The sequence below is a fragment of the Meles meles genome, chromosome 2 (genome assembly GCF_922984935.1).
Source record: "Meles meles chromosome 2, mMelMel3.1 paternal haplotype, whole genome shotgun sequence".
Taxonomy (NCBI): domain Eukaryota; kingdom Metazoa; phylum Chordata; class Mammalia; order Carnivora; family Mustelidae; genus Meles; species Meles meles.
The window spans coordinates 104,301,836-104,329,151 of NC_060067.1; the positions used below are offsets into that span (position 1 = coordinate 104,301,836).

At 36.9% G+C, this 27,316-nt stretch overlaps 1 protein-coding gene across 2 annotated transcripts in view; it reads left to right on the top strand.

Annotated features, from left to right (window-relative positions):
* Positions 1-24,551, top strand: part of TBCK (TBC1 domain containing kinase) — a 214,400-nt gene extending 189,849 nt beyond the window's left edge. For both annotated transcript variants that reach the window (XM_045998022.1, XM_045998021.1), the window contains exons 25-26: positions 2,163-2,322; positions 22,974-24,551. In XM_045998022.1, coding sequence (XP_045853978.1) covers positions 2,163-2,322; positions 22,974-23,084 — 271 coding nt within the window. In that variant the 3' untranslated portion in view covers positions 23,085-24,551. The remainder of the gene's footprint in view (positions 1-2,162; positions 2,323-22,973) is intronic.
* Positions 24,552-27,316: the final 2,765 nt, after the last annotated feature.

Consider the following 27,316-nt stretch of genomic DNA (forward strand, 5'->3'; position numbering starts at 1 on the left):
CAGGACACCTGGGTGGCTCAGTTGGTTAAGTTGGTTAAGACCTCATTTGTTTAAGACCTGCCTTTGGCACAGGTCATGATTTCAGGGTCCCAGGATGGAGCCTACCTTGGGCTCCCTGCTCAGCAGAGAACCTACTTCTCCCTTTCCCTCTGCCTCTCTGCACTACTTGTGTGCACGTTCACTCTCACTGCCCCACCCCGCAATCTGTCTAAAATAAATAAATAAAAATCTAAAAAAAAAAAAAAAGTCTTCCTCTGTAGACTGTATATGAAGAATCATCTTTTTAATTGTACTGTGAAATTATTTGGTGGGGGGTAGGGGTGTGTGTATATTTTTTCTTTTTTTTTTTTTTAAAGATATATGGGCCTTAGACCCTAGGATCATGACCCGAGCTGAAAGCAGAGGCCCCAACCCACTGAGCCACCCAGGTGCCCCCCCGCATCTGGCTCTCTGCTCGGCGGGGAGCCTGCTTCCCTTCCTCTCTCTCTGGCTGCCTCTCTGCCTACCTGTGATCTCTCTCTGTCAAATAAATAAATAAAATCTTGAGAAAAAAAAAAAGATATATGGGCCTTTATTTTCAAAATTTACTGTGGCAAACCTGGAGAGTTCAGGAAGCACAATGTATTAAACATCATGGCATTTATTGGCAGGAACAGATATTAATGACAGATAATAAATAATAACATTAAATGGGATCTCACATTTCAAACAAATTTAAATACCTTGAGAATAATTAGAAGACTAAGTTCATAATTATTATTTAATCTACCTCTCTGGTTTTATCATCTACCACTTCTTGAAATATACTATGGCTTAATAAGAGGCATATATTTTTTCTTTAAGATCATATGATATTACTAAATATTTTAAATTAATTTATGATTTTAATTCCAAAACTAAAATACTCAATGAAACCATAAGAACCCTTCTAAAGTGCAAATATAAGAACACACGACCCCTTTAGAAAGCATGAAGTTGGAAAGAATGGAAATGTCAGCTAAGTTCACTTGAGAAATAGCCCACAACAAAAGGGTTTCCAATCAATGCTAATGATCTAACAACTCTAGAGAGAGTCCTGTTTAGCAGTCACTTGCCCAAAGTTGATAGGTTTTGCAGTTATCAACTTAGATCAGAGAACTGCTGACTGACTATATTACTCTCAGAGCTGTAAAATAATCATGGTTTTAGTAATGAACTAAAAGCCATAAATATTGTGCAACCCCCAGGACTGACATTGATTTCCTGCATCCTGATCCCTTTTACAATACTTCATTTAATCAAAAATGTCTTCTTTTTTTTTTAAGATTTATTTATTTATTTGACACAGAGAGAGAGAGCCAAAGCAGGGGGAGGGAGAGGGAGAAGTAGGTTCTTCCCAAGTGAGGAGCCTGATGTGGGGCTCAGTCCCATGACCCAGAGATCATGACCGGAGCCCAAGGCATATGTCTAACCAACTGAGCCACCCAGGCGCCCCTCAGGAAAGTCTTCTTTAAATTTTCCACTCATCTTCTTCCTTTCCTTTTTCCATTCTGTTTTCATATTTAACTTTTTTTTTTCTTAGCAGTATCTTGCTTCATTTAGATAAAATACTCACATGAGCATTCAAGATGTTAAAAATCATCAAAAATTCAGGGGGGGGAAAACAAAAACCAGAAGTAAACCAAATGAATTACTGAAGTAATAATTAGTAAAAGCTTATTATCTGCATACTAAAAAACACAGTCTACAAGTAGGAGCACTCAAAACAAAAAGATGGACTGAGCCTCAAGGGTATATTGTTATAAAGAAGCTTATATCATGTGGAGGTAATAACTATTTTTCAGTTTGGTTACAATATTAGGATTTTCCTAAATGAAAGCGAATTGGTTAGGGGTTATCTCATATCAATTTGGGGCAACAATTTATGTTTTGTTTATAATTTTCAGAGGCATAAGCAAGGAGTGACCAATGTTAAGTTAGCTTCACTTGTCTTGCAAAATAAGCCAAACTAAACTTTGCTTGTATGACTAAACTAGTTTTGCCTGCTCAGGGAATTTTTAAATCTGGTCTCTGTGTTTGATTTTAACCTACTATCTTCTGCGAATCAATTCCCTCTGTGAGTTTCCCCTCACACACTCAAGTCTACACACAAATAAATGTTTTCCTTAATCTTTCCTTCTCAGTTTTATTCGGGGTCATATTTCGGGCAGCATCAACATTCCATTTAGTTCTGCCTTCACTGCAGAAGGGGAGCTTACCCAGGGCCCTTTCACTGCTGTGCTCCAGAGCTTCAAAGGGAAGGTCATTGTCATCGTGGGGCATGTGGCAAAGCACACAGCAGAGGTAAGTGGACTTAGAAGCGGCATATGAACATAATGATGTATTATCTGCCTGTCTATCATAATGGTTTGTCTAAGAGTATATTTCTTTAGGAGTTGGTCACAAATCAAATGAGCTTTGAAGTTCTGACTATATTCTTACACTGAAGAGTTTGTTCACCTTTTCCCAGTAAAAGAATTAACACTTTTCCTCAGTGTGCAACATCAAGATCAGTAATAAACTTAGAAAGAGCCAAATGATAGCCTAAGACATTTTTTTTGTTTTTGTTTTTGAACTTCTTTCTGAAATTGCACAGAAGTAGCTTCAATTCCTTCCATGGGAGAAGCACACTGGGGCTTGATTGGGGGCTCTGAAAGCTGATCATGATAGAATTTATTGGATCTGGGGATTTTGTTTACTATAGCTTCAAAGCTTTTTGATGACAGAGAATTCAGGAAGGATAGCAACTTTCAGATATGAAGAGTATATGAAAAAATAAAAAGTCTTCCCTCTTCCCTAAGTATGTTCTTAGCAAATTGAGGATAAAACAAAGAGTAGCTTATGGAGGTCAAAAATATCAGTTATTTTTTATAAAAGACAAATTGGAGAATATAGTTTAAGATGAGAGCCGAATGGGTTTCCTCATAAATCCCCCCAGAATTGGTGAACATACCCAGATGTAGGCAACATTGAACCAGGACAGGCCCTTTTTCTAAGGGGAGGGAAGAATCTGCTCCTGGAAAAGTAGCAGACGTGGTTTGCTCCCTGCAGGTAACTTATTCCCAAAAGGAAGAAGGGCAAGGCACAGCCTTCCCAAATTTACCAATCAAATCAATCAGTCGTCCAATACCCTGGGCAGAGTGAATAGAGGGACAAAAAGAAAGTTAGGAATATACTTAGAAAAATTCTTTTTCAAAGAAATCACCAGTGGAAATAAAGTATTCCCCTCTAATATATATATTCTTTAATGTCTATATATACTGAATAATCTAGAAATATAGTCAGATGAGAATATTAATATAAAACTTTTGGTCATAGACTATTCTAAGCATCCAATAATCCTTGTCTCAGAAGTATAGGGCTAATGGTAACAATAGTTTTTGACACTAAATGAAGGTCATCCTTGATGAAAAAGTTAAATTGAACATACCAAAGAAGTATCTGAGTGAATATTAGTTATGTCATATATCATTTACCCCCTCTTTTATATATTATAACTGGTATCTGACAGGGAATAATTTAAATACACCTATTTCAGAGAAAGTCAGTATACTAAATGACAAATGTGCAATTTTTAGTAAAACAGAACATTTTAGAACTAAAATCGTCACGGTATCTAAATTGTTTTTATGTAAGTTGTTAGACAATAATTACTACTCTTATTTTGCTACATAATACTGTGGTTGCTACATTAATCTATATTGTCACAGCATTCCAATGAAAAATATCAATTTTCAATTATAATGCATATCAATACATTCAAGCCACATAAATAGTATGGAAAAGCACATATTTCTGGGTTCCAAGTAATAGACAGCCTTAGGAAGAAATCCTTACAATGATAATAATCCCAGTTATTGACTGGTCTTTATAAGTAGCAAGTACTTTTCATATGTCATTTCATTCTTCTCAACATTCTTCTATTAGGGAGACATTATTCTATGCATTTTACACATGAGAAAATCTTAGACTCAAAGTTAATTTGAGAAAAACTTAGACTCAAAGTTTAATATGCCATGATTGAAACATGAATCCATATGAACTCTACAGGTCACCCCCGTAACTCAGTGAATTCTTAAGGCTTTTGAGTCTGAATGCTGCCATTGGTCCTGTTTTTTATCTTTATTTTTTTAGGTAGGCTTGTTCTGACTTTTTACTGATCCCAATAGTTCTTTCCGTATGAAACCAAGACCTGAAATAAACTTTTATGCTCTTCAGGCTAACAAGCTTATGACTCTATTTTTATAAAGCATTCACCATTTGAAAGATGGTTATCTAGTAATAGACCCTATGATTTAATCTTCTTAAATATGCCAGATATTTTCAAGCATCCTACTCATTGTACAAATCTCTAGAATTGTGTCTTAATTTTACCACAAAGGTTAAAAAATATATTTAAATAAATAGATAACTAATTTATTTCATTAAATAACCAATTATAGGGATGCCTGTGTGGCTCAGTTGATTAAGTGTCTGTCTTCAGCTCAGGTCATGATCCTAGGGTCCTGGATTGAGTCCCACATCGGGCTCCTTGCTCACTGGGGAGCCTGATTTTCCCTCAGCCTGCCATCCCCCCCACTTGTTCTCTTTCAATCTCTCTGGCAAATAAATAAATAAAATCTTTTTAAAATGAATAAATAATCAATTACAAAGCATCTGTCATTTGTTATATGCAAAATCCATAACATGCTATAATCTATCATAGTGCAAATAAATTTAAAATTTCAAAATATGAAGGAAATCTGGAAGCATGAATATAGTTAAGTAATAACAATATATGATAAGAAAAGTAATACATGAAGAGCCATCACATTATGAATAAATTAGCCAATGTCTTCAAACTGCATGGTCATTAGTGCTTATAGACAACAATGACTGAACAAATTGTATACTCAGCTATTCACGCTTCAGTCCAACATCAGGAAATTATTTTTGAGAAACAAATTAAGTATTTGTATAGAGATGTATCTTAAAAATTTTTCTCACCACGGAACTAAAAAGAACTTCAGTTATTTATTTGCTTATGCTGTTCCATCATCTTTTTATCTACTGTCCAGATCTGTATGACTTTACTAATGCTTCCCCACCACCACCATAGAAGCATCTCAATTTAAAATCTGTTTACTGGAATTCTATGTATCCATAGTTGTGGATAGCCTTTATTTGCTCCACCTTTCATTCTAGATCCATTCTCTACACTTCTTCACCCTGTTCTCTGCCTTAGGAGGCTTGCTTCCATGTTCTCTGGCTTTAAGCTGTTGAGCTAATGGGGAGTTCTGACAAGTTACCAGAGGGAAAGAGTCAAGAATATTTATCCCTCTGTACTCTTCACTCAAAAATTATCTCAAGTTTGCTATATTCTTTTACTGAAAGTTAACACTTGTCTCCAGAAAGCCTTCTCTAACTACTCCCTTTTTCCAGCTGCTAATTTCTTTGGCTCTAAAGATGAAGAAAATATGCAAATGACCAGTAAGCCCATGAAAAGATACTTGACATCATTAGTCTTTAGTGAAACGCAAATCAAAACCACAGTGAGATACCACCCAACTGTTGGCAAGGATATGGAGAAGTTGGAAAGTTACTCTAGCTCAAGGCTGGTAGGAATGTAAAATGATGCACCTTCTATAGAAATCACTTTAGGAGTTTGTCAATTCCTTCAAAACTTAAATGTAGTATTACATTATAACCAGCAATTCCATTCTTATGTAAATACCCAAAAGAATAGAAAACAAGAGCTCAAACAGATTGTACTTGTATGCCAGTGTCTATAGCACCACTATAGCCAAAAGGTGGAAACAACCCAAGTATCTATCAACAGATGAATGAATAAACAGAATGTGGTATATACATATAGTGTAATATTATTCAGCCTTAAAAAGGAATGAAGTTCTGATACATGCTACAACATGGATGAACCGTAAAAACATCACGGTAAGTTGGAATAAGCCAAACACTAAAGGACAAATATTCTTTGATTCCACTTAAATGGACCATCTAGAATAGGCAAATTCATGGAGACAGAAAGTAAATTAGTGTTCTAATGGGCTGAGAGAGGAGAGAATCGGAGTTTTTCTTAATGCGTACAGAGTTTCTCTTTGGGATGATAAGAAATTTTGGAAATAACTACTGGTGACAATTGTACACTATTGTGAATGTACCTAATGCCACTGAATTGTACACCTAAAAATGGTTAAAATAGCAGTTTTTGAAAAGTACGAGGGTTTGATATGTTCAGACTATCCTACTGACAACAGTTCATCTGAGCCCTACAATTTTCGGTCACACAGTAGTATAGATTCTTTCATAAGAGCTCTTCTGATCAGGGCTCATCTTTTCCCCTTGTTAGTATTGAAACACGCACGTGCGCACACGCGCGCGCGCTCACACACACACACACACACACACACACACAGTGATTTCCAAGCAAGTAAGGTTTCTTCTGAGTTGAAATCAGTGCACTGCCGCTGGCAGAGTCCGATTTTGAAAAGATTAAGAGAGTCCCAGTTGAATGCTGTGAAAAGGAAGTGGAGGTGCCAATTCTAGTTAGCAGAGTTACAGATTATCTTTGCAAAAGTTTATGGTTTCTGTGCCAAACCCATATTTGGACTAGGGAATTTTTTTTCTTTTTTTTTTTACAGACAGTAAAACTTTTATTTCTTATTTTTTTATAAACATATAATGTATTTTTATCCCCAGGTTTACACACTTCACAGCACTCACCATAGCACATACCCTCCCCAATGTCCATAATCCCCCTCCCCCTCTCCCAACCCCACCTCCCTTCAGCAACCCTCAGTTTGTTTTGTGAGATTAAGAGTCACATATGGTGTGTCTCCCTCCCAATCCCATCTTGTTTCATTTATTCTTCTCCTATCCCCCTAATCCCCCATGTTGCATCTCCACTTCCTCATATCAGGGAGATCATATGATAGTTGTCTTTCGCCGATTGACTTATTTCACTAAGCATGATACCCTCCAGTTCCATCCACGTTATTGCAAATGGCAAGATTCCATTTCTTTTGATGGCTGCATAGTATTCCATTGTGTATATAAACCACATGTTTATCCATTCATCTGTTGATGGACATCTAGGTTCTTTCCATAGTTTGGCTATTGTAGACATTGCTGCTATAAATGGACTAGGGAATTTTTTACTCACGAAACAGTAGATGCTGATTGTAATTTTCCCAATTTTACATCTTCTGTTACAATCTAATAAAAGAGCTAGACTGAAAATCCAACAAATAAAAATATTAAGTAAAATAGACTATAGCTCAAAAAAAGAAAAGGGTCCTTAATATTTAATTTAACAAGTAGCAAAATATCATTGAGCAACTGCAAGAAAGGAAAAAATGAGCCACTTATCTAGTGTGTGACAGTATTAAAATCATCTGTTTGACATACAAATTAGAACCAGAGTGTCTTTTGTAATACAAATATGAAAGATTTACTCTATAATGGCCAAGTGTATTGAATATATTTTCTAAAATGACATAGGAGAAAACAAAATAGATCTGAGAATTATAGCTTATTTGTGTACCTGACTAACTATAATTGGAAGATACATGATCCCATTTTACTTATGTATTCACTATTTCCTGTAATTACAACTGATTAGCAATTTATTGGTTTCTTTGTAATTACCACTTCATAAGTCTCTTGTATTTGGCCTAGCTACCACACTAATTACAGTAGGAAACCTTTAGAACCTGCCATTTCTTAGCTAGCTAAAACATTGCTTTCCCCTGAACAGGGCAAAAAAGGACTACAAAGATCCTAATTTAATTAGAGTACCACATAGGACTTCTCTAAGTCATACTGAATCTCACTTGCCAGATAATCTTTAACTCACCTTATACTACAGGTTAAATAAAGAAGTGAGCTATTATATAATCAAGCACATCCAGATATTCTGAGAACAATATCATGTCAGCATCAAAGAATGTCAGGTAGTCTCAAGTGAGTTAAGTGCAGTCCTAAGTCTCTGAGTTGTATACTACTGCTCCAAGGGTGGGTCAGATTTTGTCCTGATCCTTGCTGCTGTGTGACTAAGTTTAATTTGACAAGCTAAACAAATGCAGACTGAATGTATTGGTAGGGTTAATGGGAATATGAAGACCACTCTATCAAAACAAGTGTAAAGTCAATTCAGGCTTCATGTAACATTTGAAATGAAAAAGATGGCAAGGTCTCATTCTTATCTCACTGCAGAAATAATCATCTTTTTAAAACTCACATGAGAGGGGCGCCTGGGTGGCTCAGTGGGTTAAGCCGCTGCCTTCGGCTCGGGTCATGATCTCGGGATCCTGGGATCGAGTCCCACATCGGGCTCTCTGCTCAGCAGGGAGCCTGCTTCCCTCTCTCTCTCTCTGCCTGCCTCTCTATCTACTTGTGATCTCTCTCTGTCAAATAAATAAATAAAATCTTAAAAAAAAAAAAAAACTCACATGAGAGGGGCGCCTGGGTGGCTCAGTGGGTTAGGCCTCTGCCTTTGGCTCAGGTCATGATCTCAATGTCCTGGGATCGAGCCCCACATTCGGGCTCTCTGCTCAGCGGGGAGCCTGCTTCCCCCTCTCTGTCTGCCTACTCGTGATCTCTGTCTCTGCGTCAAATAAATAAATAAAATATTTAATAAATAAATAAATGAAAATTTAAAAATAAAAAATAAAACTCGCATGAGAAACTGCATCTTTGATTACTAAACCTGAATTCGCTTTCTTGGGCATAGAAGGAAAACATACCAGCATGATCAGTACAGAAAGTACCATAAAGGACAACTCTTACGAAACTGACATGTGCTTAATTAATCTCAGAGAGCTCATGTACAAATCTGTATATATTCAGATCAATAGGGGGAGGCGAGATAAGTCCATCATTCAAATTACAGATTAAATGAACCCACAAGAAGGAGCATTGTTATATCCTTGAGCAGATTACTCAGATTAAAGGAAATTTTTATTTTTAACATTAACAGATATTACCTAAGGAAAAATGTATGGGTTATTTTGATACAGCAACCATTTCACTACCCCACTCCCAACCCAAGGTCAACGTCCCATGTATCTCCGCTGGACAAAATACCATCATGCATACACCTCTTTCCCAGAAGTAAATTATAATATTTAAGGAGAATGTTAACACCACAGTGGCATGCTTTAATGTGTTAGTGGTTACTTTTTTTCTTCCCTGTGGGGCAAGAATGTACTGAGATCCAACTCTAAGGCTAGTGATGACTATCAGACTAGAAAATGGCCAACAACAGGGACCAGAACAAAATGAAAGTTGGTGTTTCTCTATCTTTAGAAAGTTCTTAAGAAAAACTGTAAACATCATATTGCTGTGTTAGTCACTGAAATGCGTAAGACTTTATAAATAATTACCCTGGCTGGATTCTATTTTGTGCTTATAAGACCACTAAAATTTCATCCCTGCCAGTGTACCACATTCAAAAGGTTATCTAAGTAAAAACTGAAGGAATCTTTGCATTTCACTTAGTCTTGTCAACCCTTTGGAAAATATTAGGAACATCTTGTCTTTCCCTTAAAATGGTATACTCTTGGCATAATATCAGTGTTTTTCTTTTGTCATCAAAAGAAATATTCAGGGGTGCCTGGGTGGCTCAGTCGTTAAGTGTCTGCCTTTGGCTCAGGTCATGATCCCAAGGTCATGGGATTGAGCCCCGCATTGGGCTCTCTGCTAGGCGGGGAGCCTGCTTCTTCCTTTCCCACTCCCCCTGCTGGTGTTCCCTCTTTCGCTGTGTCTCTCTCTGTCAAATAAATAAATAAAATCTTAAAAAAAAAATTATTCATCTGAGAACACAAGAGCCAGTGGCAATAATAAGCCATGTGTGCTATTATTGATATTATTCTTTCCTTTAAAACAAAACAAAGCCAAATAAAACAAAACGAAATAGAAAAGAACCAAACATATATTTCTGAGTAACAGTTGATTCCGAAACATAGATGAGAGATGACTTTTGTGAAGGTTCTATGACCGAACAATGTGAGTGCCTGATACTTTCTACATGTGGCATGTAGGAATTAAATTTATAATACGGCATCTGTTATCAACTGCAGATAATCAGATTTGTGATAGGAAACCATCCCATTGTAGCTATGTTTTTATATAAGAGAACAGTCCAATTGTATTTATTCAGCCTTCCCTGTAGGCCAGTGTTACTTGGTTTGGGAATGTTAGGTTGGAAGTCAGTCTGTACTGCAGTGATAGGAAGCTTCCACACTCTCAGCCCATGGCAAGAGTGCTCACAGGGGGGGTGCCTGGGTGGCTCAGTGGATTAAGCCACTGCCTTCAGCTCAGGTCATGATCTCAGGGTCCTGGGATCAAGCCCCGCATCAGGCTCTCTGCCCTGCAGGGAGCCTGCTTACTCCTCTCTCTCTACCTGCCTCTCTGCCTACTTGTGATTTGTCTCTCTGTCAAATAAATAAATAAAATCTTTAAAAAAAAAAAAAAAAGAGTGCTCACAGGGGACCAGGTGACTCTGAAAACACTTTCAGCCAATTCAGTATGTGTTGTCCCCATAGTAAACCTTTCTGGCTCCAGATGATATCTACCTAGTTTTTCAGATTAATATAATAATTTTAAACCACTTTGTATGAGATCTCTTACCTGTCAGAAAATGTATTAGGCCTCTTTATATTGTACCTTACCTTAAGCATTCTGGTGAAGAATGGAAAGTGAATTTCTTTTATGAGTTCCAAATATGCAAGGAATTCTTTCTTGGTCTTGTTAGACACATAAGCTCTGGCTATCATTAAACTTGGCTTTCTTCCTGGCTTATTCTTCACCTTCTTGTCAGCAAATGTTTTGGTCTATGGGTTTACATCAGATTATAAAGAAACATTTTAGATATTAATGTGGCTTGAACACACTAGACATAATATGATGCTTACAAGTAACAGTGAAACGTCTTCTGTATAGCTCTGCATTTATTAAATGTTAGGGGATAACTTACTCTAAAAGACCACCCAGCCACAACCTGCCCAATAGAGTCCCAGTTCTCATAGCTTTTCAAAGGTTTTGTGAAGTAAAAAGCAGTGTGGAAGTTGTAGTAAAGAGAGCCTTTATGCTCTTAACCAGACTTTGTTTTTTAAACATCTCCACTGGATGTATTATGTGTACAAGCAGTTTTTAAAAAGACAGAGGGAACTCATTTCAAGTTTTTAGGAAAAACTGCCAAGTCATCATCTGACTCTTGTGATCTCTGGCACCTATATTCATGACCTGTCACAAGATTAAAGTTATCTTGTCTCAGTATGTGTTATTCTACGTACCCACCCGGTCCTCCACAGCCCACCGTTTAATTAATTACTCCTTACCACAGGAATGTTCTAGCTGAATAACAAACTAACCATAGTTGCCCTCCCACTTGACCTACAGAGGTTGGAACTTGGCCATGATCCATCAGAGCTCTAACTGTTTTGAATCTGAGTTTTTATTGTATACATTCTTTTCAGAGCATAGTATACTGTGTGTAATATGGCCAGTGGTTGTGACACAGTATGGGTTTACTGTTCTCAGTTGCCTAGTGTAAATGTAAGTTGATAAATGATTGTTGCTGAAATTCTGGTCCCAAATATCGCAGCTCAAAGGAAAAGGTACCACAAGGCTCATTAGAGCTCCTGACACATGGTGGTATTAGATGGTGGAATTTTATCAGAAGAGGCTTAGCGTTTGATATGAGTCAGTATGCTTTTTTTCTGCTAGAATTAGAACTGTTTTCAAAAAACAAAACAAAACAACTTTATGTCATGTCTAAAAACATTTTCTCCTGTTTTCTTACTATCAACTTCAAAAAAACGTTCCACAAAGCCATTCCTAAAAGGGCTTGTTTGAAATTATAAGCTATTGTTAAACCTAATCTGTAAATCTAGAGGAAGACCCCAGGTACCATATGGATAAACACTAGATTCCAATTACCATATAGATAAACACTATCAACTCTCATAAATTAAAAATTAAATAGATTAGTATAAAGGAAAACTTCTAAACCAAGAGTCCATCATGAGTTTTAGAAAGTCTTTTAACTAATTAAAATTACCTGTAAAATGTTATACAAGTGTGTCATTTTTTGAAAGAGACTAGATCCCTACCTTTCATCTAATTGCTGAAAGTGTATGTAACCCAGTAAACAGTAAAAGTTACTAGTATACATTACTGCACTGTTATAAACAGTTCATCATAAACACTGTGAACCCTACCTTACAGTCCATCTGGGGACAAATATGCTGTTTAAGTTTAAATCTGTACAATTATGAGGTGTCATAAATGGCTCTCCTATTAATGGATCAATAGGGGGAAGAGGAAGAGAGGAAAGAAGGAAACTAGCTTATAGTATTTAATATGAATCAAGCACTTATACATACGATATCTAATTTAAACCTCCCAACAACACTGTATGTATGCTATTCAAGTGTATTATTGTTACATATTTAACAGGTGAGGACACTAAGGCCAAAAATGCTGAGTTATTGACCCAAGTTCCCATAGCTAACCAGTGGCAGAACCCTGATTCAAACTGTGCTAACTACGAAGTTCCTACACTTTTCTCCATACCACCCAGTCTGTTTGAATGAACTGATGAGTTATTTCACATTGTTGACTAGTGACAACAAATTATATAGAGAATTATTATTTGTCCAATCACCCTGCTAGCTAGGTCTGGAATTCTCTTATCCCTACTACCCACCTATCTTAAGTCGTATCACTGTACCTCATGCCTGACTTACCACAACTTCCAATGTCTCTAACTGCAATCCCCTTCCCCCAGTTTTACCCCACAACTAAGGTGAGTTTTTTGAAATGTAAATCGGATCATTGTCAAAATGCCTCTGTGACTTTTTGTTGCCTTCAAAATAAAATTCAAATCCTACTCACCATCTGTAAGACCCTTCATGATCAGGGCTCTGCTTTGTGTTCCAAGTTCATCCCTTGCTGCTCTTTCCTCAGCCTCTTAGATTCCAGCCTGTAGTTCCTATCTGTTGTCTTTTTGTACTTCTATTTGGAGCATTCTTCCCAATTCTGTTCACCTGGGTAATTCCCATTTGTCTTAAATAGCTGTTTATATAAAGAACTATTTCTTAACTCCTCAGATCTTGTACTAAATATCCTTCCCAAGTGCTCATATCTTTTAGTTTTATAATAACATTGGGACGATTATAATATATAGAATTTCTGTGTGCATTAGATAAGAACCCATCCTTCCTTTAGTGAATACAGTACAACATAAGGGCACAAAGTTTGGAGAGGAGAGGATGGGCTACATTTCATGCTCCACTTACCCCTTTTCCAGGTTCTCTCATGCAGTGCACAATTTATCCAACCATGTATGATGGCTCTATATAGCATTTATCAAATGGTATTTTAATTGCCTCTTCCCTTCTCTGCATCTCCAACTAAACTTCAAGCTCATTGAGGACAAGGATTATATTATATTCATTGTTGTACCCCCTGGCTCCCAGCATCGTGCCTTTGAAGTAGAAAGCACTTAATAAATATTTGATGTTTGAATTAATGACTAAGTTAATGAATGAACACATGAAAAATAATTGTTTGCTGTTGAGTGCACATTTGCAGAAATTAGTGAAAAGAGAAAGGCAAAAGAAAAAATACTAATATCAGCTACTAGTTTAATTCAAGACAACAAACATTAAGTGCTTACATGATGGAACTATTATGAGAAAACAGAAAGGAGAAAGGCATAGTCCTTTGCCCTCAAAAAACTTACAATTTAGTTAGGAAGATAAGACGTGTATGCAACCAATTAAAACTCAAAGCAGAATGCAGCATGTGCTATGTGAACTTTATAATTAAAGTTCTAGAAAATCAATGAGAAGGAAGCAATTTCTTCCAGTTAAATGAAGGTTTCCTAAATCTTCATGGAGAAATGTATTGGGAGGAGGGCCATGCTCAGGAACATTCCAGGCAAAGGAAATAGCACATGCTTATTGGAAAGCACAGAGCTTCTTTGAAGAGCATTCTAGCTATAGACAAGCTGGAAAGCTAGGAGCAGAGTCTGGAAGTAAATGGCCTTGAATGCTATACCAAGGAGTTTACATGTAATAGTGAGGCACTATTAAAGGTTTTTAAGAAGGAAAGTGATACTAACAGCTGTATTTTAGAAAGTTATTTGGCAAATTACTTTTAGTGTCTTCCCTCTCCTTTGCCCTTGATCCCAGTAAATAGAAATTTTAAACACCAAAAACCAGAGACCAGTTAAAGAATTTCACTCTCTCTGTATTCCCAGTATATTCCAATGCTAGGTTCTTCCCAGATTCTACCTTTATACCAATCTTGTCTCAAGCTTGCAATCTCCTGTCTAAATAGTTTATAAGCCCCCATTTAGCAAAGCTCTTATGGCTCTGAGAAAAGGAAATGGAGTTTGTCTGAGACTGATAGCCAAAGTCCTGCAACTTTCAAAAGGACATTGGGGAAATGGCCTTGCTGCTTTTGTTATGTGATTCAAGGCATCTGGTAACAGTCTGTCACTATCTTTTCTTACTTTATTTAGGACACTAAGAGACAGTCTTCTCATTAATCTTTAACTTAGATGTTAAAAAAAAAATCTTTAACTTACATGTTAATAAATGCATGTATTTATAAAATGAGTAAATAAGCATAAATCTAAAATGAAGAATTTCTTTTGTCCTTGAAATATAAAGAAATTTTAGACTTAATATTATCAAAATGAAATTTTCAGTAAGGACTTTTTGGGTACTATGTGTTGTCCTTTTTGACTTTAGAGAAGCAAGCTATTCCTTGGAAAGGATCCATAGATCTTGAGTCACCTTGCTTAATGGTAATCCCCCTTAGGAAGGAAAACATCTCTACACAATAGTGTTAGGGGTCTCAGGATTTCCTGAGGGCCTCCATATTGCTCTGTGTAGGCAGCAGAGTGCCAAGCAAATGGAAAAGAAAAAATTAAAAGCACAAGAACCATTTAGGAACTAATCCAAGAGTAATTAGGATCTAAAATGGAGTAGGAGCCGAGGAATGGAAAAGAAGGAATGAATCCAAAACAATCGCTGAGAGAACTGACACAGCTTTGTACCTAAATGAACATGGAGCCAAAGTCAAAAGTCAAAAATATGCCTTGGCTAATTGAATTTAAACTTTTTTAAAAGGTTTTTTTTAAGTCAAAGATAACCTTAAAATTTCCAGATTGGGTTTTTTTGAGGAGGTTGCTGATACCTTTAGTAGAGATAAGGAAGAGAGAAAGTCGATTTGGAGGGAGTCTGTTGAATTTTGGACATACTGAGTTTGAAGTGCTAATGGGAAATGAGGACTAAAACATCAATTAAGGGTTTAGAGGTTTAGACTAGAATTTGGAGAATTAAAACAGGATGTGTAAACACATAGAATCCTTCCACTTATGAAATAAGCATTTAGTATTTTACAATACAGAAAAAAAGTAGGGTTTTCTTTCTTATAATTAAATATAATAGCTTATGAATGCATTATTCCAGAATGGAAGACAAATTCCAGCTGATGGGCTCAACAACAGACTGTCAAAAGACCATTAAAAGATACAACTAAAATTTATTTCAGGAAATTGTAAAAATCCATTGTCTCCATTATAAACTAGCTTATACATTTTTTTTTAAAAAATTGCTTTAGTGCACATGATTGGTAGAAAAGATCAACAAAGAAAACAAGAGATCAAAGGAAGATGGAAGGGGAAGGAAGGAAAACACCATTTGACATGTGCACCATGGGCCTTCAGAAAGTTGTTTTTAAAAATTTGTTTATTTATTTGAGAAAGAGAGAGAGAGAGCACTAGTGGGTGGGTGGGTGGGGCAAATGAAAGAGGGAGAGAGAGAGAATCTCAAGCAGACTCACTGCTAAGCACAGAGCCCAACTCAGGACTTTATCTCACTGCCCTGAGATCATGACCTGAGTTGAGAGTTTTTAAAGGGGAAGGTATAATTAAATATGTCAGATGATGCTGATGGGTCAAGTAAGATTCAAGTTGAGTCTTAAAAATTGGATGTGGCAGTGTGACAAAGTGGAGATTGTTACTGACCTTTGTAAGAGTATTTTAGGGGAGTGATGGAGACAAAAGTCTGATTGGAGTAGATTCAAGAGAGAATAGGCTTTCCGCAAAGAAATGAAGAGATAAAACAAATGTATAGATTACAGGAGACTTAAAAGCCATCCTTCAGTCATAATGTGTGAATCTTGTTTGGATCCTGATGCAAATAAACAGATTGTAAATATAGATAAGTGGATGATGGATGGATGGATGGATGAATGAATGCAAAGATGACATTTATGAAGTAATTGGAAATGTGAACACTTACTAAATAATTAAAGGATTATTGTTAATATTTTCTAGATGTATAATGATACTGTGGTTATATTTTTAAGTATTTTTGTTTCAGTGATACATATTTGTGTACAAAATGATATATGAGACTTACCTCAAAATAATGGTTGTAGTCAAGAGGAGTGAATGGAAGGAACAAATGAAATAAACTATCTGAGCTGTAATTACTGAAACTGGGTTTTGGGTACCTAGGGGCTCATTATGCCATTCTTGTCTATTTTTATATATATTTTTTGACATTTTTTAATAAAAAAGGTAAAGAGAGAGAGAATGGGAAGACATAAGATGGAGATAGAAACTATATAGGCAACAGAAAATTCAATAAAACTACAACTATTTAGAAAAAAACAATTATTTATATATCTACTTATGTAACACAAGCTATTAAAAAAATTTTTTAAGATACAGTCTTATATACAACATAGTATGGATTGTGGATATCCCACACACCATTAGGATAGCTATCCTTAACAAAATAAACATGGATTTAATAAAATTTAATTAATTTAATCCTAGGCCATATATTGGCTGTTTATATACATGCTCCCATTTTTTTTCTTATTGCATAAATAACCATCTTACAATATATAACATTCTACATTAATACCTTGGAATTAACAGTTCTGCTCCTTACTTGTCACAAGTGCCTATGGTAAGGTGTAAGATGATTGCTGACCTTATGTTCACCTTCTTGCTTTTACTCTGCTGCAGACTTTACTTTTGTGAGTCAAATGAGAGTGTAATCACTGCTTAATTTTTATTAGATGTTATTGCTTAATTATTATTAGATGTTATTACTATGAAAACCAGTTTTGCACCTTATTTAGTACTCTCTTTTCAGCATTAATGAGATATAACTGATACATAGGAATTATATATATATATATTAAAAGTATACAACTTGATGTTTTGGTATATGTATGCATTATAAAATAATCACCACAATCAAACAAATTAACATATCATCACCTCACATAACCACCATTTTCTTTCTTTTTCTTCTTAGCAAATTTTCAGCAAACAGTATAGTATTATTATACTTGTAACTGTAATTTCCATGTTGTACATTAGGTCTCTAGGACTTCATCTTGCATAACTGGACCTTTGTACCCTTTGACCAATATCTGTCCATCTCCTCTCTCAAACCCCTTCACCCTAGCAACCACCATTCTACTCTCTGCTTCTATGACTCTATTTTTGATTCCACATATCAGCAAAATCATGCAGTATTTGTCCTTATGTGTCTGGTTTATTTCATATAGCATAATGTTCTCTAGCTATACCCATGTTATCCCAAATGGCAGGAGTTCCTTTTTTATGGCTCAATAATATTCCCATGTGTGTTCATGGGTGTGTATCCATTATCCATTGATGGGTATAGGTTATTTCCTTATCTTGACTACTGTGACCAGTTTTGCAATGAACATGGGAGTATAGATACCAAAATCCAGATTTCATATCCTTTGGATACATACTTAGAAGTTGGATTGCTGGATCATATGGTAGTTCTATTTTTAGTTTTTTAAAGAACCTCCACACTGTTTTCCATAATGGCCAAACCAATATACATTCCTACTAAATGCATACAAGGGCTCCCTTAAGTAACTTATTTAAGAAAGTAAACTTATGTAATACTTTAAAGAAAATAAACATTAGTGTATTAATTATAAAATAAATACAGAAGACTAGCAGAAGATGGAACACTTATCTCAGTTATGGAAAGAACACAACAAAGATTGAAACAAAAATGACATTTCAAAATTATACTTGACTATATAAGCAAGGGAAAAGATCAGTGGCATATTGGGTAAATCATTCTTAACTTTTCCTAGTACTCCTTGTCACAGCTCTCATGTTTCTAACTGGGAGCACTGAGATGACCCCTTCAAGTGATCAAGACCTCAGATTTATTAATGACCTCAGAATTTCTGAAATAATCAGGACAAGACAGCACTTTGGTTATTTTTAACCCAAGGCCACACTGTACTCTAGATGTGGAAATAATCCCATATTCTGTTTCTCATCTTATCTCATCCCACACTTACAGAGTTGTCAAGCCAAGCTTAGAATAATAATTTGTGTGAGGTACCAGTCCAGCCCCAACCACATAGTGCCAGAAATATTAAATGGACACCATATTTTCAGAATTGCGGGGGCTCAAGAGGATACATAGGACTAATACAACATCAGCCTCACAACCATAAAACCAAGAAAATAAAATTACTACAGCTATTCATTACAGGATAATTTGCCAGTTCCCTTATTCAATTCTGTGTCCAACCAAAAGTAATATATCCATGTCCCAAGTTTAGCAATATTTGGAGGGAAAGGAATGGACAAATAGAATGGAAGAGGGAAAAGGACCTCCGTTTGAGCTTTACCAGAGTGTGTGTTAGTTCATGGTAATTGTCCAGTTCCCAGTACAAACTTAAAACTCATGAGGCCAAAGTTTCCCATCAAGAAATTTAATTGTCCTGCAATGTGCTCCTTTCAGAATCTTGCAGAAGCCAAATTTTCTTAGCTGCCTGTGGGTTCTACCCAAGCCTGTGACCCAGGACACCCAGTGAGAAACAACATGATCCTGTTCTCTGTCTTTCTTAAATCTTACCCATACTCAGCCTTAATTTCTTGGCCTTAGTTATGCTATACCACTCTGTGGCAGATCAAAATATCCCTTTCCTCCACTCATTCTCCTCCTATAACAGATCTTGACTTCCACTGGACAAACATGCCAGCCTCTTAATCCAAGTTAAGATAAAAGACAGAGAAAAACAAAAAGGAGTGCCACCCACAAGAGCCTGCCACTTTCAGACAGTGCTCTTTTGATGTGTGTCTACCTAAGCCCTAGAAATGAAAAGAACACCAGATTCTCCTAACCAGAGGAATGACAAAAATGCAAGAGCTTTGCCTTTTCCACATGGAATACTTCCCACAAGAAATGCAACTGTCCCTGCCATCTCTGAGTTCCAAAATCCTATCCCAGCCAATATCAGATCCTGCCAGCTCCACATGGGATGTTGACCTATAGATCTCAGCTGGTTGTGCAGTTGGAAGAACCCCATTCTCTACACGTAGGACTTGGTCTCACAAATTCCAGCCCTCCAAACATGCTAGCCTCTTTAGCGCAAGATGACTTGCTCTCCACATGGGACTATACTTACTAAAATTGAAGCCTGAGGTCTCAGACAAACCTGACCAGCAAATGAATCCCATTATCTAGTAAAATTATTCTCAATGCTAGCTACACAATAGAATAACCCAGGAGACTTCAAAACCAGCAGATAAAGAACCTGATGTGGGAGCGATAGCCCCCAAAAATTCTACTTATAACTGATCTGGAGTGGGTCTGGGTATCATTGTTGACTAAAAAAGCACCCAGATGAGTCTGACAGCTCCATAACCACTGGTCCAATATGACATCCTGCCACTTCTGCCAGGGATATTGCTCAATGAGTCTAGGTTTGTGACTTCTGTTTGAAGTTCGGCCTCTCCCAAAGCTGCATCTGCAGGCTACTCTAGATTCTTAATCACCAAAGTCCAGTACCCTGTATGTTAACACCCTAAAGCTGCCAGAGCCCTGCCAGATGAAGAGTGAAAGATGGATGAAACCCAGAATTCTACGTGCCTGGTTCTCCTCTACTCCACCACTTGTCTTCTCCATGAGTGATGTGCCTTTTTTCACAGGGAAACCACCCCTGGACATTCACAGCCCTTTCCTCCCTCCCTAACCTGTCAGGCTATAGCCACAGAGAACACAATTGTGACCATCACATCTGGGTACCCACTCCCTTCAGGAGTCAATAAAAGAGGGATGGGAGGGAGGAACAGCTTCCTTTAACCCCTGTTAAATTCAGAGGTACCCCAAACTTCTACTTGTATAATCGTCTACTACTTGAAGTTCTTTGTTCCTATCTCCTCCACTGATCTATAAGCACCACAAAAACTGGAACAGTGCATGGTACTCAGTAAGTACTCACTAAAATGTTTGATCAATGAATGAATGAAGAGGAAACGCTGCCATGGTAGGAGTGGAAAAGATCCAGTTATGCCTTCACTGTTAGGCCCCCTATTTAACATGGGTACTTGCAACCACAAGCAGAGCAGAACTCAAAATCCTAAACTGAAAACTCAACATTGGCTCTTTGTCTTTACTTAAGCACAGCCTTGCTTTTCAAGGCACCAAAACATTTGCCATCTCCTTGTATTCTGCTTCTACTTTTCTTCTTAGACCTCCCACATAGCACCACCCTAATTGTTCCAAAGTGCTCTATTCTGCCTGCTTTGCCTCTACCATTTCCAGCTTAATGGAAGACTAGTTGTTATGTCCCTCCTTAAAATAATCATGGGAACTCTTTCTAGCTCTACAGCATAGTGTCAGAGAGATTAAGTTAAATGTACAGTAGGAAGTCCTTCCTTACTTGCTTTCTGACTTCTACAGTGTTTTGAAGTACTCAATGCTAAGACTGCTTATCCACAAGATTTTTTTTCAGTAATGGTAGTTTATCTTAGAGTTCTGGTTCTGCGTTAATTGTATTGCTACATGTGGGAGAATGAAGCAAAGATGTTTCAGTAATCATATGGTACCAGGGACTGTGCTGCCTGCGCTTGACTCAGAGCAGATGAATCTAGCTCCTCTGCTGTTAAGGACTGAGGTTCAAAGAGAAAGAAGCAAGAACAGCATGAAGACCAGTTCACAGTAATAATCTATCTCACTTGATAGCTTTTGAAATACGGATGCATTGTCTTTCTTCAACATTGATTACTATTAAAGATACTTCCAGGTGGCTAAAAGAGTATAGGCTCTGCAATGTAAATGGCCATTGAATCTATTAAGGCACTGCAGAGAATGATGGAAAAGATCAGTGGGGTCAGCAGTATTAAGGTCCATTTCTGTGAGTCATTTTGAGGATTGTTAAAGACCCCAGTCCCGCAATGTCTATTGCATCTAGTTACTAATATCTTTATCTTGTTGGCTCTAGGCGGTATGTTTCAAAATATTGTCCTCAGACTACCCGCTTTAATATCATCTAGTGGTGTTTGTTTAAAACGACTACCACCACCGCAATAAAAAACTCTTTCTTGAGCCCTAGATCAATAAAGCAGAATCCCTGGGGTCGAGGCCTTGAACTTATCCTGAGCGAAACATTCAGCTTTTGAACCATGCAGTGTAGACCGCTTGCTTGAGACTTCACCATCTGTTAAGCTTCACACACTCCCAATAGCAGTATCAGCAGGTATTTATTTTTCTTGAGGGACCGGAGATCAAGTTTGACAAAGTAATTGAAAAGAATGTGAGGGCGCAAGTACCCAAGGAGGAGGAAGAGAACAAACACCCCCAACGGGAGGGAATAGAATTAGAACGCCAGAGTCCAAGAAAACCCTTCTTTCCTTCATCCTTTTGTCCCAGGTTATATGTCCTATGTCTTGGTTTAGTTCAGTCCAAAAAGCATATATTGAGCCCCTGTCATACACCAGGCACTAGGGATAAAAAGAAAGAGAACAGTCTCACTGTCCTAGGGAAGCAGGCTCTTAAATTTAAATAAGCATGGTAAGCAAAAGACAGAGATTTGCCCAAGGAATTTTAGGGGCTAAGAAGAGAGGTTTGTAATGGAGACTTAGCATGTAGAGAAGAAATTGCATGAATAGGGAAATAAATAGAAATTAGGCAAATGGGGATGGGAGGGGGTGCTTTTGAGGAGGAACTAAAGGCTATCCAGGAGCTGGTAAGAAATAGTACATGTTCCCAACAAAGGGCAACCTGCACAACCAAAATGCTTTGCATCCTAAAGTGATCTCATTCATGTTGGGATTGACAAGCAGTTCAGGACTGCTTTATCATAAGGTCAAAGGAGTTGAGAAAGATAACCAATGATCCTAGATAGGTAGACATGGGCCAAGTCAGGAAGATATATGTATGTCTTATTAACTTTTCAAAGTCCTATTTTGCTAGCCATCCAGAAGACCTCTTCGATGTCCTTGGATGACCTCTTGGAATCCTTCAAATTCATTCCAAGTTTATGGTCTCAAACTGTTCATTATAGTTGCTCCAGAAGCATGTTACAAGTTTATGGCCCTCTCTGGGACATTACACGAGAATTGCAACAACTAATAAAGGGAGAGTAATATAAAAAATCGTTCCATATAGATTTGAGAATGTTTTAACTATCACTGGAAAGATACGTGAAAAATAGTAATGATCTCTGGAGAGGGAAACTGAGAGGAGAGGTAGGAGGAATTTACATCTCACTGTATACTTTTTGTACTGTTTGAATATTACATTCAAATATTATATATTATATATTATGAAATATTATATAGAATATATATATTCAAAAATTATACATACCATGTATACTTATTGCCTCTTCCAACAAGCTTAAAAGAGAACTAAAGAGACACATTTATTCTATAGTGTAAAGAACCTGTCAACATGTTAAATGGTGATTTGATTTATGTCAAAAACCCAAAATAGTGATTCACTGATACAACAATGATAGTAATAGTATTATTAAAGAAGTTTTATCTTTCACAGCTTGAGGAAAAAAAAATGGGATTGGAGAAATACAGATTTTGTATATCCTCTATAAATTTGCCTCCCCCCGTTTTTTTTCAGTTTGCAGCACATCTTGTGAAGATGAAATATCCAAGAATCTGCATTCTAGATGGTGGCATTAATAAGATCAAGCCAACAGGCCTCCTCACCATCCCATCTCCTCAAATATGAAGAACCAAAACTGTGACTATGAAAAGGACAGAGTGATATCAGCTCCCAACAGCCCAACTCTTCACGGTCTCGCTACTCTAAGACAGAGCTAGACTTCCAGATTGTTGTATTTCCATAAAGTTTTATCACAGAAGATTTTTTTTTAAATCTCATAACCCACATGTTCAGCTATCCAGGCACAAACTTGACTGTACATGTATTGCTGAAAGAATGTCCTTAACAGTGAAATCTGATCATGTATTTTTACCACAGTGCAACACAAAGCCAGAGGAATTCAGCTGACAAGGCAGATTTAGCATTATCAAGAAATCTCAATTGCACTGAAAAGTTGTCTCCAACTGCACTGACCAGACCGTCCTAACAAAGATATTGTTTAGAAACATAGACTGAATGGGGGTTGGAATAATCTTTCCATGATAGTGAAAAGTAAAAAGCTATTCGCAATATATTCCTTAAAGTAAATGCTATATTTGGCAACTCATTTTTGACCCAGGCAGATGGGGGGGGGGGGTTGTTTAGAAGAATGTAGCCCACTGAAAAAAGTAATAATAATTTACTTCCAGGAAAATGAAAGTCAGAAACCATTCACATTAGAACATTTGTTCAGCTCCTGTGGCAGAGAAACCCAAAAAAGGAGTGACTTACACAAACTAGAACTGTATTTCTCACATAAAAGTCTGCATAATAGGTCTAGGGCTAGTATACTGTTTTCATAATCATTAAGAACTGAGGTATCTTCCTATTGCTTTATCACCCTCAATACATGGTTTCTAGCTCATGGATCAAGATGGTTGCTCATCTCACACCATATATGCCATTTAGAAGGATGGGAATGAAGGAGGAGGGGGAGGTTGGGGGGTGAAGAAAGAAATAGGGAAGGAGCAAATAAGAAAGGAGAGAAGGAAGAAAATGCTCTTTCTCTTTAAGGGCACAAACCAGAAGTTGCACATATTACTTCTGCTTATATACCATCAGCCAGAACTTAGACATGTGGCCACACTTAACTATAAGAAAAACTGGGAATATAATCTTTGGCTGGGAGGTCATTTACCCAGGTAAAAATTTTATTTTTTTTAAGTTTTAATTATTTAAAAAAATTATTGAAACATTATTATTAAGATTATTAAATTTATTATTACTGTGTGGGAAGAGGAGAACACATATTGTAGGATAACTAGCAGCCTCTGCCACATTATTCTAAAAATAAAGTACTTCATTGAATCTAACACATATCACAACAATTCAACCCAATCAACTGGACATACCATCAATTATAAGATGCATTCCCATTTCAGAAATGTGAAAAGATAACGTATCTTAGAATTATTGGACTATAGTATCTTTCTTAATTATCTTCGATTTTAACTGAACAGTGTTGTTGTTGTTGTTTTCTTCTTTAACTTATATTTCTCTTCAGTGTTAGGAACTACCGAGGTGTAGAACATTTCAATAAGAGCCTCAATTCAACTCTCTGGCTGTGGTTTTATTGTTGCTATTTGTTTTGGTTTTTTGCATCTACTTTTTTATTGAGATACAATTTATATACCATAAAATTTATCCTTTTAAAACATACAATTCAGTGGTTTTTAGTATATTCAGAAAATAGTGCAATCATCACTACTGCCTAATTCCAGAACATTTTTATTCTCCAAAAAAAAAAAAAAATCCTATAACTATTAGCAGTCATTCCCCATTAATCCCTCCTAAGGTCTTTGATTTACTGTTTACATGTGATGTGAGTTAAGTATCCAACCTCATTCTTGCATGTGGATTTCAAGCTGTCCCAGAGGCTGTGTCATCTTATTTGTTTTGCTTAATTGAATTATATTTAGTCATTCATTCACCAAATATGTCTCAAAGACCTATTAGATACAAGACAGTGACATAACTAGTAATTATAGCATTCTGTGACCCCTAAATAATATACAAGGAAAAAATGTGAGATTAATAAGAAAATTTTACAACTGTTTCCCTATAGTATTTTGAGGTCATCATCTGCCATGATCCTTTAACCTTTGGTTACTTATCTGACTTCATAGTCCTAATACAACACTGGTGATCACTTGAAACGAGTGGTTCTGAGTTTTAAGTTTGCCTTACTGAGAAAGCAGAGGAGGATGAGGGGTTAAGATTTGATTTGAATGGATTGGTACAGCAGTAGGGGAAGATGAAGAACTGGGTCTTGGGGAGAGCTGCGTGAGAAGATAACAGTAGCCAACCTCCATCAGAATTTTGCATTTGATCTTTCTTAAAACAATATATTTAGGCTTATTTTTTTAAATGAGTTTTTAACCATTCAAATTATGAATATTTAATATTCTCAACAGTAAAAGAAGAAAGAGCACACCATCAGTGCCATGTTGACATGCTGGTTATGGTATTCGGTGGCAGATAGTTTGAACAAAGTTAACCTTGACAACTGTTTGTTGCACTAAACCTATACAACTCATGGCAGTAGAAGTCCTTGGGAATACATCATTGACTCCTACATTATCACTATCAGCACTGTTTGTTTCTGGCATTAGCAGTCTCTTCCTCTCTATCTGAAATGCCCTTACTACCGCCACCAGCCCCACAAATACACACACACACACACTTATAAATCCTTTATACTCCAGCACCATTAAGCATCTCCAGTCATCTCAGTCTTCCCCATGATGCATTAAAAGCCTCAGCTCCTGGGGCGCCTGGGTGGCTCAGTGGGTTAAAGCCTCTGCCTTCGACTCAGGTCATGATCCCAGGGTCCTGGGATCGAGCCCCACATCAGGCTCTCTGCTCAACGGGGTGCCTGCTTCCTCGCCTCTCTGCCTACTTGTGATCTCTGTCAAATAAATAAATAAAATCTTTAAAAAATAAATAAATAAAAGCCTCAACTACCAAAGCATTCCATTCATACTTCTAATAATAGACTTATTACATCATTTTGCAATTATCTGCTCACATTTGAGACCCATATTAACATATGAGCTTCTTGAGGTCAAAGACCATAATTTATACTGCTTTTTGTATTCAACAACCCACTACACTGGAGATGTTTGTTAAGTATAAAACTGAATTGGATCTCTTACTTAGGGATTTTAGAATCTAAATGGATGGGGGCGGGGGAAATGTAGTTTTTTTCAAATGCCAACTTATCTGGTACCTGGCAATTTATAAATAAATCAAAATCTTAATTCACTGAGTGAAGAAAAAATCTCTAATGTTCTACCTAGCTCTAAAATTCTATAATCCTATCAGTTGAAACAAATATTTTCCAACAACAAAGTAAACTGAACTAATTGCATCCCCTTCCCAAAGCATAAAAATGCTAATTTAAAAATGTCTTAATACTTAATCAAGTTTGTAAGAAATCAATTCCTTGATGTCAGATATGAAGAGGAACTGAACCACTGTCAGGCCCATGGGATATCAGATATCAATATAGGCCCTGGGAACTGTGCTTTTAACATGCCCATAGGGTTAAAAGACACAGCCTTGGGCCTTCTGGTGGGGAGTTTGTATCACTACTTTACACAGTAACAGTCTCAAAGAACTCTTCGTTCCATGAAATGACTAGAAATAACCCCACCAAATCAAGAAAGGCACAGGAGAGATTGTCCTGGTATTCTGAGTGAAGAAAGACAAATCTGTTGTAGACAGAAGGAGGTGTTCAGTGGAAAGGCTGCAGTAAGTCCCCAAATTAGAACAGGTTTTAAGGCATGTGTTCATCTGACTATTTAAAAATGAGAACATGAGGCACCTGGGTGGCTCAGTTGTTAAGTGTCTGCCTTCAGCTCAGATTATGATCCCGGGGTCCTGGGATCGAGCCCCGCATGGGGCTCCCTGCTCAGTGGGGAGTCTGCTTCTCTCTCTCCCATTCCCCTACTTGTGTTCCATCTCCCACTGTGTCTCTTACTCTCTGCCAAGTAAATATATTTAAAAATCTTTAGAAAAGAAAAAGAAAAATGAGAACAATACATTAAATCAAACTTTTGGAAAGCATAGATAATACCAGATCTTTGTTTGATTCCTCCTCCAAATAGTTCCATAAAAATACAGTGGACCCTTGAACAACACAGGGGTTAGAGGCAACAATCCCTACACAGTCAAATATTCTGGTATAACTGTGACTGCCTGTCATTGACCATAAGCCCTACCAGTAACAATCAAGTAACACATATTTTGTACATTATATGTATTAAATGTTATATTGTTACAATAGTGTAAGCTAGAGAAAAGAAAACATCAAGGAA